The sequence below is a fragment of the Salmo trutta genome, chromosome 10, assembly GCF_901001165.1.
Source record: "Salmo trutta chromosome 10, fSalTru1.1, whole genome shotgun sequence".
Classification (NCBI taxonomy): Eukaryota; Metazoa; Chordata; class Actinopteri; order Salmoniformes; family Salmonidae; genus Salmo; species Salmo trutta.
In genome coordinates, this window is record NC_042966.1 from 35,843,004 (window position 1) to 35,857,935 (window position 14,932).

The following is a 14,932-nucleotide window of genomic DNA, read 5'->3' on the forward strand; positions in this document are numbered from 1 at the left end:
TTTGATAAACATGTCTTCAGTTTAATGAAAGACATGACAATTAAGAAGGCAGGTGTGTTTGTGTTCAGAGGCCCTTGTTGAAGTAGACGTATTGTACACTGCCCATGGAGCTGAAAAAAAGTGAGAGGAAGAGAGAGTGAGATCCAAACCAAGTCTAATATGTTACGGAAGGGGTGATCTTGAGCACTATCCTACGTGATGGAAATGTTTTACTTGTGCTTTTCTAATAACTAATTTCTGTGTTCATGCAAGTGACTGATTGAACAAATCCTCACTTATCAATATCTGCAATTTAGCAGTACGCACAGACCTTGTTTTGAGAACGAAAGATATTTCAGTTTCAAGGTCTCAGCTTAGAGAGAAGAAGCCTTGTGAGGTATTGGTCAGTCACATGAATGACGCAAACGTTATGAATAAGCTAAATCATGTAAATATGACTTGCCCTGCAGTATGTAAGAGAACTAAGGGGCCTACCCTGTTAGAGCTTCTGCCAGATGTTCATTATGGTCATTCAAGTTTGTTGGAACCTCTCCAGCGCGCTGACAATAAACAATGATTCATTTAAGATTGACTTCGAGTGTCCCTGTGTAAGAATTTCCACAACGTGTCCCTGTGTAAGAATTTCCACAACACCTACAACATGCCATAGCTGATCGTAAAGATGAGATGTTAAAACATCATGGAGGGGCCCTACTGAACGCTGCCCAGTCGACAAGCTACTTACCATTGCTGAGAGAACAGGGAGCAGGCTGCCGGCACCATGAAGACCAGGCTGCAAAACAGACATGGAGGGTTAGGTGACTGTGTGCCCACTATGACAGAGACAAGTACGTTTACGTCGCAAATGGTAACCCATTCCCTACTACATGGTGCACTACTTTTGGCTAGGGCCCCATAGGGCTCTAGTTAAAAGTAGTGCACTATATAGGGAATAGGGTGCCATTTGGCACACCCTTAGAAATGTAGTACCAAACAACAATCTTCATGGTGAAACCTCCTAAACAGTCCTACTTACAACGCTCCCACCATCATCACTTGTAAAGGTCGGGAGACGAAGGTGATCCTCTGTTAACAGAAAGACAGGGCTGGTTAGCTCACCAAACAGCACCTCAATCTGCACTCTAAGCACACTTAGTCAAGAACAATGTAACTGGATATTTAGTCAACAGAACTTTAACTCTGAATGTTTATTCACTAACATTGTAGCTAGTTAGCCTATGCATGTCTAGTAGCAGAATGATGTTTTGATGAAAGGCCCACCTGCATAAACTTGTTATCCTCCAGTCTCTGCATGATGATGGGGAAAATGACTAGGAGAAGAGAGGGGGAAAGAAGAGAGGGAGCACAGGAGGTGAGAATATAGATAAAGGAGAGCAAGTGGAAAAAGGAGAGGAATGAGTCATTGTAGGGAGTAACAGGATCACGCACCACTTTCCATTGTCTATGGAGCGAGGACTGATCTCAAATTCTACAGCCCTCCCTCTTAAACCTCTGACACTACTCATGCCCGGTGCTGCATGGTAACCTGGGAAATTACCACCTGGGTGATGCCCTTCACAGCTGCTTTCTGTCGCGAGTAAGAGGAAATGTTCATTTTTTTGCTCTTGTATAACAGTCAGAAATACGATATTTAGTAGAATATTTAATTATTCAGACATTACCTTGGAACGACCCAGTTTGTTTCCATTCTCATCTGTTACAGAGATGCCATTCAGGAGCTCTCTGAGAGGAGAGAAGGAGATGGTCAACAACTCGCTGTTGTGTCTTCATGGGGACGCTAATACACTAGGAGCACAGATGAACTCGCTGTTGTGTCTTCATGGGGATGCTAATACACTAGGAGCACAGATGAACTTGCTGTTGTGTCTTCATGGGGACGCTAATACACTAGGAGCACAGATGAACTCACTGTTGTGTCTTCATGGGGACGCTAATACACTAGGAGCACAGATGAACTCGCTGTTGTGTCTTCATGGGGACGCTAATACACTAGGAGCACAGATGAACTTGCTGTTGTGTCTTCATGGGGATGCTAATACACTAGGAGCACAGATGAACTCACTGTTGTGTCTTCATGGGGACGCTAATACACTAGGAGCACAGATGAACTCGCTGTTGTGTCTTCATGGGGATGCTAATACACTAGGAGCACAGATGAACTTGCTGTTGCCTCATCATTGGGATGTTGACACAGTTAGCTGATGCCACCGCCTCAAATGGAACCCAGGGCGCCACCAAAGGAGGAGCTTTCTACAGGAAGGGGCAGAGACAAGACAGGAAGGGGAAGTGGAACATGTAATCAATCAAACCAGTGTGTGTGTGTCTGTGCATCAAACTGTACCTTTGTGTAGAGGTTGAGTCCCACAGCAGTAGCTAGAGCAGTGCTAGTTGCTGTTAAATAGGCTACTCCTATCTGACTGAAGAGGGAGAGCAGAGATAGAGTGTAAGACACTTAAATAGCTCTGGATATTCTCCATGTGCATTACATTACATTCAGCGTAGCTGTGTGTGTGGTCTGCATGGTCTTACTTGGAGGTGATGAGGAAGCAGCGTTTCTGTTGGTGTAGTTTACTATAACGTTAAACGACTGATTCACTCACTGCCAGATACAGCAGGGACTGTCCGAGAGAGAGAGAGAGAGAGAGAGAGAGAGAGAGAGAGAGAGAGAGAGAGAGAGAGAGAGAGAGAGAGAGGTTTGAAATACATGACTAGAAGTCATTGCACCAAACTCACCTATCTTTGGTTCATCTATAGATCGATAATTTTGTCAGATATATATATATGTGTGTGTGTGTGTTTTACGTACCTGTAAAACTGTAGCATACCGCCTGTTATGGCCATCCCTCCGGGCACATGGAAGGACATTCGGCCAATCAGGTTCATGCGATCGCCGGTGTCTCGGTGAAATGCGGAGTCATAGAGCTGTTCTTCTGTGGTGCCAGGGTGAAGGGAAGCTGCTCTAGAACAGGAGAACCACACATAACCCAGGTTCTCATCATGAGGAACAACAACTGTAGATATAACACTGCAGAGAAATTACTACTTCATAGTGGTATAATTAAGCAATAAGGCACAAGGAGGTGTGGTATACGGCCAATATACTACGGCTAAGTGCTGTTCTTACGCACGACGCAATGCGGAGTGCCTGGATACAGCCCATAGCCGTGGTATATCGCCATATACCACAAACCCCCGAGGTGCCTTATTGCTGGCTACCAACGTAATTAGAGCAGTAGAAATAAATGTTTTGTCATACCCGTGGTATACGGTCTGATATACCACGGCTGTCAGCCAAGCAGCATTCAGTGTGCGAACCACCCAGTTTAAAATAATAATAATATCATTCGTTGGATTTTATTAATATTTGTCCTATAACACACTTGTACAAGTGTGTATTTGAAATGTGTTTCTAGCATATCCCAACTCCGAGACACATGCAAAGAGTTTGGGTCAGAGCCAGGGTCCACTATTTTACCAGCGTCCCTGGAGCAAATAGGGCCTTGCTCAAGTAATTCGAACCAGCGACCTTAAGGTTACTGGCCCACCGTTCTAACCTCGAGGTATCTGTGTGTGTGTGTGTGTGTACGTGTGCGTTACCTGCAGCTCTCCACCAGTGCTTTAGACTCGTCCAGTCGTGAGTCTGGCAGTAGTGCTGTCCTCCAGTCTGTGATGTTGACAAAGTGCTTCAGTCTGCCAATAAATGTGTACTGATCCCACCGCAGCACATCTATGTCAAACCTGCTCACAGCCATCGTAACCCTCCGCCCCACCACCTAGGTCTAAAGTCACAAACAAGGTCTCCAAACCACCTCGGCTGTCCCAAACTGAGTTGAGTCTGCAGTCACCGTTTAGCTCCTTGGTCCTGTACCAACATCAACGTGGTCCAATCAGCCCCTCCGGCCTGCCCCTGGAAGAACAGAAAGACATGTTGATTATTTTTCCTGTTTTCAGTTGTAGAATAGCCCACTTTAGTATAGGCCTAAAAAAGCGTAGGTCTAATCTTGAGACAACCTATGTTATTACAGTATCATATCATTCACATTTTCCTTTGTAAAAACAATCTCCCCTCCCAGGGTTCAGTGGGTAACCTACTTTCTAACCAATCAAACCTGCTCTGACCAGTTAGCCATAACCTTTGAACCCAACCCTGGGGCAGACCTCCCTGCGGTTCCTGCAGTGTTTCTATCTCTAGCGCAACGAAGTGAACTGATCAATGATTTCATTTATAACCAATTAATTAATCATCCACCCTTCCAAAGTTATTCAAAGGAGCATTTCCTGCCCATTTCAAACAGCCAGAGATAGGATATCAGGCGGGGAGGAAGAAGAGGAGGCCAGTCAAGACTTTTGAGATGCACACAGGCCCAGGGAAAGCAGGCTGGAACCAGAGCTGTTTGTTTGAACAGCAGGGTCATGGTGTGTACTCTCTCTGCTGCAGCTGCACACTGACTGAGCAGAATAGCATCTAGCATCTCAGTAAAGCAACATATGAACAAACAAATAAATATATGAACAAATGAATTAATTAGCAAACGTTTGGTATGGATGGTGTGAAGAGAATTAGAGAGTAAGGGCAGAGGGAGAGAAAGGTGCAGGGAGGAAGATGTGAATTAATAAGAGGGGGTGAGAGAGTTGAAGAGAAGCCTTAAAGTATGTGATGTGATGAGGTTGAGACTTGTCTGAGGCAAGGCTATGATCAACCACAGGTATTCATTTTCCACAGGGCAGTCTAGTTAGACTGGATGTCAATCACCTACCTCTGCATCTCAAAAACCCCTCTGCTTGTCTCTTCCTTCATCTGCACTGATCTAAAAACACAGGGTGTGAAACCTGTTCTGCAGAACTGTAACACATGAGGGAAAGCAGACTAGGAAATTAAGGTACTGATTACCAATGGGTCCTAACAGTTCAACCATGAGTGATAATTGCCTTTTTATGACAGAGAAACTAACTTAAACTGCAGCAGGAAACAAGTACCTAGCTAATTTACATGCGATGCAATCTTACAAGACTGTCGAGAATAATTGTTGACATCGATCCTTTGCCAAGTGCATCTGCGATTTCATGTCTAGAACAGCTGCACTCACATATGAATTGGACCATCACATATTGTGGGGACATTCTTGGAATCACCGTAAAGCTGTCATTCAACAGTCCGATACAACTTGCCTGTCAAGCTAGCCGCATTTTGCGAAGCATGGACAATAGCAGCTGTGTCCAACAAGCACGCCCAGAAATACGAAACGGTGCAAAACATAGAGCGAAACAATCGTACTGTAACTGTATCAATAAATGCAAACAAAGCAACTGAACATATACGTTACCTTTCAGAGCTGAACTGCAAAAATGTTACAACTTGCTATTGCTAATTGTTTCAGCTGAGGATTGTAGTTGTTTGCGTTGTAGGGGTGCACTGGTCCCGCCTCCTCCACAGACCGGGGCAGCTCACTCTCTCTAGAAAAATAACTTAAGGAATAAATAAATTATTATATTAACTTTCAGTCATCTCATCCTTTAAAACATGCACGCAGCAGATCTTGACTTTTCTCTTTCTAAATCAAACACAAAATAAATTGCAAATAAGAACATGACAACAATGCTTGTTAGCTAGCTACTCATTTATATCCAGCTAAAACGACACAATGATAAAGAAATAAGATAGCTTGTTGTTATTTATGCCTCCGCTAGTAAAGTGGCTAATTATAACGCTAAGTGACGTGTCCTAGTTTACGCCCACACTTGTTGTGCTCTCGCGTGAACTTGTGTAGAACGTCATCACCCCATCTCGGGGCCCTAGTAACGTCCGTAGCGTCTTGGGGAGATAAAGCAACAAGATGGTGAGTTACATTTATTGCGATAAATAGCTATTATAATGTAGATTGAATCAAGTAAAGGCATAATTAACAATACGATTGTTCAAAATGTTGCCACTGTACCTTCTAAGACATTCATAAATTGGTGAAAAATAAAAACAATTTGGGGAAAAGCTGACTGCAGCGGTCTTGTTGCTCTGTTGGTTTATCATGAGATTAGCAGCCTAGCATAGCTAAACCCTTTGAAACTATTGATAGCTACATAATTAGTTAGCTCAGTCGCTTCAGAACGCTTTCCCTATTTGTAACCACCGTGAATTCCTAGAGAGAGAATAATTAGTTCGATAATCATCTTCTATTTTCTGTGTCCTCTCTGCGCATCCTTGAGGCTCGAGTCGCAGGCAATTGATCAGCCTGTTGTGGAGGGATGCGAGTAGCCAGATAGCTAGTTACTGTAGTTAGCTCATTTAGAAAGCAGGTATGCTCCTGCTGCTCATGTCACGTGTCGGGATAACTGATAACGGATCGGGTTTTGATATGTTGCAGGGTTTGCTGTCAATCCTTCGGAAGCTAAAGAGCACACCAGATCAGGAGGTTCGGATCTTGTTGCTGGGTTTGGACAACGGGGGAAAGACCACTCTGCTGAAACAACTGGCTTCCGAGGACATCAGTCACATCACCCCCACACAGGTACAGTACTACTGGGGAACGCATACGCACATCACTAGGGGTTTGGTGCTAGACTATCACTTATAAACCCTCTCTCTCTCCAGGGCTTCAACATAAAGAGTGTTCAGTCTCAGGGTTTTAAGTTGAATGTGTGGGACATCGGGGGACAGAGGAAGATCAGACCCTACTGGAGAAACTACTTTGAGAACACTGATGTGCTGGTGAGTGGCTTAACCATAGCTTCCTTCACACACTTACTTATTTATATATATATATATATATACAGTTGAAGTCAGAAGTTTACATTTTTATTTCATTTTTTTATTTTATTTCACCTTTATTTAACCAGGTAGGCAAGTTGAGAACAAGTTCTCATTTACAATTGCGACCTGGCCAAGATAAAGCAAAGCAGTTCGACAACATACAAAAACACAGAGTTACACATACACTTAGGTTGGAGTCATTAAAGCTCATTTTTTAACCACTCTACAAATTTCTTGTTAAAACTATAGTTTTGGCAAGTAAGTTAAGTAATTTCACTTATCATTCACTGTATCACAATTCCAGTGAGTCAGAAGTTTACATACACTATGTTGATTGTGCCTTTAAACAGCTTGGAATATTCCAGAAAATGATGTCATGGCTTTAGAAGCTTCTGATATGCTAATTGACATAATTTGAGTCAATTGGAGGTGTACCTGTAAATGTATTTCAAAGCCTACCTTCAAACTCAGTGCCTCTTTGCTTGAAATCATGGGAAAATCAAAAGAAACCAGCAGAGATCTCAGAAAGTCTGGTTCATCCTTGGGAGCAATTTCCAAACGCCTGAAGGTACCACGTTCATCTGTACAAACAATAGTACGCAAGTATAAACACCATGGGACCACGCAGCTGTCATACTGCTCAGGAAGGAGCCGCGTTCTGTCTCCTAGAGATGAACGTACTTTGGTTTGAAAAGTGCAAATCAATCCCAGAACAACAGCAAAGGACCTTGTGAAGATGCTGGAGGAAACAGGTACAAAAGTATCTATATCCACAGTAAAACGAGTCCTATATCGACATAATCTGAAAGGCAGCTCGGCAAGGAAGAAGCCACTGCTCCAAAACCGCCATAAAAAAAACATACTACTGTTTGCAACTGCACATGGGGACAAATATCGTACTTTTTGGAGAAATGTCCTCTTGTCTGATGAAACAAAAATAGAACTGTTTGGCCATAATGACCATCGTTATGTTTGGAAAAAAAAGGGGGAGACTTGCAAGCCGAAGAACACCATCCCAACCGTGAAGCACGGGGGTGGCAGCATCATGTTGTGGTGGTGCTTTGCTGCAGGAGGGACTGGTGCACTTCACAAAATAGATGGCATCATGAGGGAAGGAAAATTATGTGGATATATTGAAGCAACATCTCAAGACATCAATCAGGAAGTTAAAGTCACAAATGGGTCTTTCAAATGGACAATGACCACAAGCATACTTCCAAAGTTGTGTCAAAATGGCTGAAGGACAACAAAGTCAAGGTATTGGAGTGACCATCACAAAGCCCTGACCTCAATCCCATAGAAAATTTGTGGGCAGAACTGAAAAAGTGTGTGCGAGCAAGGAGGCCTACAAACCTGACTCAGTTACACCAGCTCTGTCAGGAGGAATGGGCCAAAATTCACCCAACTTATTGTGGGAAGCTTGTGGAAGGCTACCCAAAACGTTTGACCCAAGTTAAACAATTTATAGGCAATGCTACCAAATACCAATTGAGTGTATGTAAACTTCTGACCCACTGGGAATGTGATGAAAGAAATAAAAGCTGAAATAAATCATTCTCTCTAGTATTATTCTGACATTTCACATTCTTAAAATAAAGTGGTGATCCTAACTGACCTAAAACAGGGAATTTTTACAAGGATTAAATGTCAGGAATTGTGAAAAACTGAGTTTAAATGTATTTGGCTAAGGTGTTTGTAAACTTCGACTTCAACTGTGTGTAATATATGTGTGTAATATATATATATATATATATAAATATATATATATATATATATATTTAGTACCAGTCACACCTACTCATTCAAGGGTTTTTCTTTATTTTTACTATTTTCTAATAGTGAAGACATCAAAACTATGAAATAACACATGGCGTATCACTGCAGAATGCTGTGGTAGTCATGCTGGTTAAGTCTGCCTTGAATTCTAAATAGATCACTGATAGTGTTACCAGCAAAACACCATCAAACCTCCTCCTCCATGCTTCACGGTGGGAACCACACATGCAGAGATCATCCATTCACCTACTCTGCGTATCACAAAGACAGCAGTTGGAACCAACAATCTCAAATTTGGACTCATCAGACCAAAGGACATATTTCCACCCATCTAATGTCCATTGCTCGTGTTTCTTGGCCCAAGCAAGTCTCTTCTTATTGGTGTCCTTCAGTAGTGGTTTCTTTGCAGCAATTTGACCATGAAGGCCTGATTCACGCAGTCTCCTCTGAACAGTTGATGTTGAGTTTGTTTGTTACTTGAACTCTGTGAAGCATTTATTTGGCCTACAATTTCTGAGGCTGGTAACTCTAATGAACGTATCCTCTGCAGCAGAGGTAACTCTGGATCTTCCTTTCCTGTGGCGGTCCTCATGAGAGCCAGTTTCATCATAGCGCTTGATGATTTTTGCGACTGCACTTAAAGAAACTGTCAAAGTTCTGGAAATTTTCCGGATTGACTGACCTTCATGTCTTCAAGTAATGATGGACTGTTGTTTTCTTTGCTTATTTGAGCTGTTCTTCACATAATTTGGACGTGGTCTTTTACCAAATAGGGCTATCTTCTGTATACCACCCCTACCTTGTCTCAAAACATCTGATTGGCTCGAATGCATTAAGAAGGAAAGCGATTTCCACAAATTCACTTTTAATAAGGCATACCTTTTATTGAGGTGACTACCTCATGAAGCTGGTTGAGAGAATGCCAAGTGTGCAAAGCTGTCATCAAGGCAGAGGGTGGCTACTTTGAATAATTTGTTGAACACTTTTTTGGTTACTACATGATTCCATATGTGTTATTTCATAGTTTTTATGTCTTCACAATTATTCTATATTATGGAAAATAGTACAAATAAAGAAAAACCCTTGAATGAGTTGGTATGTCCAAACTTTTGACTGGTACTGTATATACAGACACACACACTTACACACCACCAGAAGTGTGCTACTAATACTTTTGAATGGAAACATTACTGCGTTTCAGATATACGTCATCGACAGTGCAGACAGAAAAAGATTTGAGGAGACGGGGCAGGTGAGTCTTGTCTCAGGTGATGTTTGTGTGCTGTGTAATGTGCATATTCTACATACACACAGGTTTATATTGGGATCCCATGCTGATGTGTGTGTTCTAGGAGCTGGCTGAGCTGTTGGATGAGGAGAAGCTGAGCGGGGTTCCAGTGCTGATATTTGCCAACAAGCAGGACCTGCTGACGGCAGCCCCAGCCTCTGAGATCGCTGAGGGACTCAACCTGCACACCATCCGGGACCGCGTCTGGCAGATCCAGTCCTGCTCTGCCCTCACCGGGGAGGGGGTACAGGTGAGATGCAACAGGGTTTAGGGGCAATTTGTGTTTTCAATTGTACTGTACTTATTTATTTTATTTTGCTCCTTTGCACCCAGTATTTCTACTTTGCACACTCATCTACTGTCAAATCTACCATTCCAGTGTTTTAATTGCTATATTGTATTTACTTCGCCACCATGGCCTATTTATTGCCGTTTCCTCCCTTATCTCACCTAATTTGCTCACATTGTATATAGACTTATTTTTCCACTGTATTATTGACTGTATGTTTGTTTTACTCCATGTGTAACTCTGTGTTGTTGTATGTGTCGAATTGCTATGATTTATCTTGGCCAGGTCGCAGTTGTAAATGAGAACTTGTTCTCAACTTGCCTACCTGGTGAAAAAAAAAAAAAATGTTGATTGGAATGTAATTTTCCTCCCATCTGTTTTCAGGACGGAATGAACTGGCTCTGTAAGAGTGTCAATGCTAAGAAGAAGTAGCACAGATGTCCGTTTTCACACACCCCTGAGCCTTTGGGAGGACAGGGTGTACCTGTGAATGTACACACTAAATCAACATGGACTTGAAGAGTTTTTAACCGCCTGGCTGGCTTCTACACATTGTTTACTAAACTACAACTCTCGCTAGAACTACAACTTCCATGTTGCTCTTCAAAATGGAGTGGGGGTACAAAGGGAGCTCATCCCAGGAGACCAGAGACCCCCCTCCCCAGCCTAACCATCCCACCTCCACCCTGTCAAGACATTCCACCCCAGCCTACCCTCCCAACTCTAGCCCATCAAGACATTCCAGCCTAACCATCCCACCTGCAGTCCTTCAAGACATTCCAGCCTAACCATCCTACCTCCACTCCTTCAAGACACTCCACCCCAGCCTAACCATCCCACCTCCACTCCTTAAAGACACTCCACCCCAGCCTAACCATCCCACCTCCACTCCTTCAAGACACTCCACCCCAGCCTAACCATCCCACCTCCACTCCTTCAAGACACTCCACCCCAGCCTAACCATCCCAACTCTAGCCCATCAAGACATTCCAGCCTAACCATCCCACCTGCAGTCCTTCAAGACATTCCAGCCTAACCATCCTACCTCCACTCCTTAAAGACACTCCACCCCAGCCTAACCATCCCACCTCCACTCCTTAAAGACACTCCACCCCAGCCTAACCATCCCACCTCCACTCCTTCAAGACACTCCACCCCAGCCTAACCATCCTACCTCCACTCCTTCAAGACACTCCACCCCAGCCTAACCATCCCACCTCCACTCCTTCAAGACACTCCACCCCAGCCTAACCATCCCACCTCCACTCCTTAAAGACACTCCACCCCAGCCTAACCATCCCACCTCCACTCCTTCAAGACACTCCACCCCAGCCTAACCATCCCACCTGCACTCCTTCAAGACACTCCACCCCAGCCTAACCATCCCACCTGCAGTCCTTCAAGACATTCCAGCCTAACCATCCTACCTCCACTCCTTCAAGACACTCCACCCCAGCCTAACCATCCCACCTGCACTCCTTCAAGACACCCCAGCCTAACCATCCTACCTCCACTCCTTCAAGACACTCCACCCTGAGACATTCCAGATCTTTATACTGTCCTTCACCACAATATCAGCCTATTCACTCACTCTTTACAGGTTGTCCTGGAAACCCAGCTCTCTTCTCTCTCTCCTAGCCTGGGTACCAGTCTCTCTAGCTTACATTCCACTCCTTGTGCTCTGTGTCATATTCCAAAGCATGACAGGAGTGGATTGATAGCCAAAGAGACTGTTATCCAGACTACCTTTCTACCCTCTCATTCTCTCTCATCACTCTCTCCCTCATATTCTCCTTCGTTCAGTTTGTTCAGTTGTTTTTAATTCTATGACAAGCTCCTTTCTTGCTGCAGTTCTGTTTGAAGTGAGGTATATTTTTGTAATTCTTTATTTATGGTGAAGTAGAGGGTAATAGCGTACTGTGAGATGCTCGCAAACAACAGTTTGTGGTTACTAGGATGACAGGGAAACATTGAATTCTGTGCTTTACTCCCCTGTGAAAAGGTTATGCGTGTTAATATGTAAAAAAAATATATATATATAACAAAACAAATAAATACACTTTAGGGCTAATCTGAAATGGCACCCTGTTACCTAAATAATGAACTAGTTTCGGCCACAGCCCATTTGAGTAGAGCTCTACATAGCGAATAGTGTGCCATTTCGGACAAAGCCTATTCAATCAAATGGAAAAAATACACATTTTTTGATGATCAATTAAGCAATAAGGCACGAGGGGGTGTGGTATATGGACAATATACCACTGCTTAGGGCTGTTCTTAGGCACGACGCATCGCAGAGTGCCTGGACACAGCCCTTATCTGTGGTATATTGGCCATATATCACAAACCCCTGAGGAGCCTTATTGCTATTATAAACTGGTTACCAACGTAATTAGAGCAGTAAAAATAAATGTTTTGCCCGTGGTATACAGTCTGATATACCATGACTGTCATCCAATCAGCATTCAGCGCTCAAACCACCCAGTTTATAATTGTATATAACCCCATTCATATGTTATGTGCATATAGTAGAGTGCGTATTAGACCTGTACTATGTAATCTATCATATCTGCATATGTCATAGGTGTTGGTCGATTTGTATGACAATGTATTTCTCGGGTGTGATGCATTGTCTTTGGTTTTAGAGGGCATTTACACTACAAAAGGCTTTTTCCTTTTTGAATGTGATCTGTCCAAGGATGGAAGGTAGATGAATAAAATGTGAGGGGGAAAAAAGAGAGCATTGTTTTCTGACCTGGCTGTAGAATGGTAGTATGAAGATGCCCCCAGCCAAAACACACACAGTTCTGTGAGATGTCCTGTAGAGGACTCCACCACTTTACTCCAGACAACACCGCCACCTGCCCAGACCCATGTCATTGCCAGGCCCTGGAGACCCCACACCACAGCCCTCTCCAAAACACTAGTGCCACACACACACACGGCAGGTGGGGTCAGCTGATTTTGACATTTACAGGGCCCAGCTGGTCAGGCCCCTGAATGGGCCTGCTCTCTCTGTGTGAATGTGTGTCGTGGCTCGCAGCCTTTACAGTTAGCCTAACCACTCTACAGTTAGCCTAACCACTCTACAGTTAGCCTAACCACTCTACAGTTAGCCTAACCACTTTACAGTTAGCCTAACCACTCTCACATTTGACTCCTACAGGCCTATGTTTAAGTACTAAAGTCAGACCATAGCTGTTTTTTGGTTGGTTCAGGCCTGCTGCACATAGTTGTGGGTGTGTCACATCTGCTACGGGGGAGAGAACACTGGCCATAAAACACTTGACATCCAGCTGTGTGTGAGCGAGAAATGCATTCTGAGGGCCTGTGGCTGTGGGACTATAAAATGTCTCTGCTCTTACAAAGACTCATTGTGAAACTCTTCTTTCTCTCGCCTCTCCTCTCGCTTCCTACATGGGCCACAGGCACTGTGTGATTACATATGCTGCTAACTGTATGTGACTTTCCGTCAAAGTGTCTGATAAATGAGATCTTTATTGTTTGCGTAGAGACGTTGATCAACATGTTGTGGTCTTTAAATCTCTGGGCACCGAGAGAGGCTACGTCCCAAATAGCACCCGATGTCCAACCCTATGGGTCCTTGTCAAAAGTTGTGCACTACAAAGGGAATAGAGTGCCATTTGGGCACAGAGGCAGTGCTAAATCTCTTTAAGGCCTGTTATCTTCTACACAAGTCTATTTGAAAGCTCTTAATGAGAGAACACAAAGTTCTGTGGTTGTTTTATCTGTGCATAGAAGTCGTGTGTGGGCGACGTGAGGAGCCAGACGAGGGAGTGTGATGCCTATCTTTGAGGCGACAGGATTTCTTCCTTTTTCTCCTTGTGAATCAGACAGCTGTTCTACAGCTGTGTGTGTTTGAGAGAAAGAGAGAAACCAACCAGTCAGATCCCTAACCAACACGCTTCATACCGGCCCGTTCTCTTCAACTCATCATGGCTGAGTTACTACGATGACAGATGAGACAGGAAACAGATTTCATATCCAACCAACAGATAGGAAAGAGGTGGGCGTTGCACAGAAGGTGAATACATAAGAATGTGCATCACTTTAAAGTGTGTTAAAGATAAATCAAACCATACACTCATTGTTTAGTGGTAATACAGTCTTGGGGGTAATGGAGTCTTGTGAGTGAAGATGTGGGAAAGAAAATGGACACCTGTCTCCTGGGCTGCACCACCTCCTGGGATTTTTGCTTCCTTTGTGTTTTTGGTATGTTTTAAATTGCATGGTTGTGAACATGTTCCCGGGCCAGAGGCCACCCTGAAAAGGTCAACTTGTGGAACCATGCCTTAATTTAATAAATGTTTGAAAGCCAGTCCTTTTGTTGACTGCCTCTACTTCAGCACATAGACTCGTGATACTGTTTGTTGGCTGGGGACAGCCTGAGCTCCGCGCTGGGCTGCAGATGATCTACAAATTACCTCACCATCCAATCCCATCTCACATCAACTAGCTCTGGTCCAGGGCATTAAGTGGGGCTTGCTAAAACTGAGCTCAGTGTTAGCAAGCCGTAACAACACCCTAGACCAGAGCTAGGTATCAAGGTGCTGATGAAGAGATTAGTGAACATGGCCTAGCTAGGACTATGGGGTTAAAGAAACCTTTTAGTCAAGCTAAACCTTGTCGACGAGGCGATAGTATTGTAATACTCTTTCACACACACAAAAACCAACACCAACAAACCCACCCCGATAGACATCTTCCTCTCTCTCTGTGCTGCCATTACTCATTCAGTTTCCACTGCAATAAAAACCTAGGGATATTATACTGCTGATGTTAGTATGTAGTTCTGTTGGTGGGAGCAGGATCT

At 43.7% G+C, this 14,932-nt stretch overlaps 1 protein-coding gene and 1 pseudogene across 1 annotated transcript; one reads left to right on the plus strand and one right to left on the minus strand.

Moving 5' to 3' along the window:
- LOC115201659 (sideroflexin-2-like) lies at window positions 1-5,837 on the minus strand (annotated as a pseudogene).
- Window positions 5,747-12,292, plus strand: LOC115201658 (ADP-ribosylation factor-like protein 3). The gene is made up of 6 exons (XM_029765463.1): window positions 5,747-5,837; window positions 6,360-6,503; window positions 6,587-6,703; window positions 9,723-9,773; window positions 9,874-10,059; window positions 10,483-12,292. Exons 1-6 carry the CDS (start codon window positions 5,835-5,837, stop codon window positions 10,528-10,530), a joined length of 549 nt encoding a protein of 182 aa, XP_029621323.1. The 5' UTR covers window positions 5,747-5,834; the 3' UTR covers window positions 10,531-12,292.
- The last annotated feature ends 2,640 nt before the right edge of the window (window positions 12,293-14,932 follow it).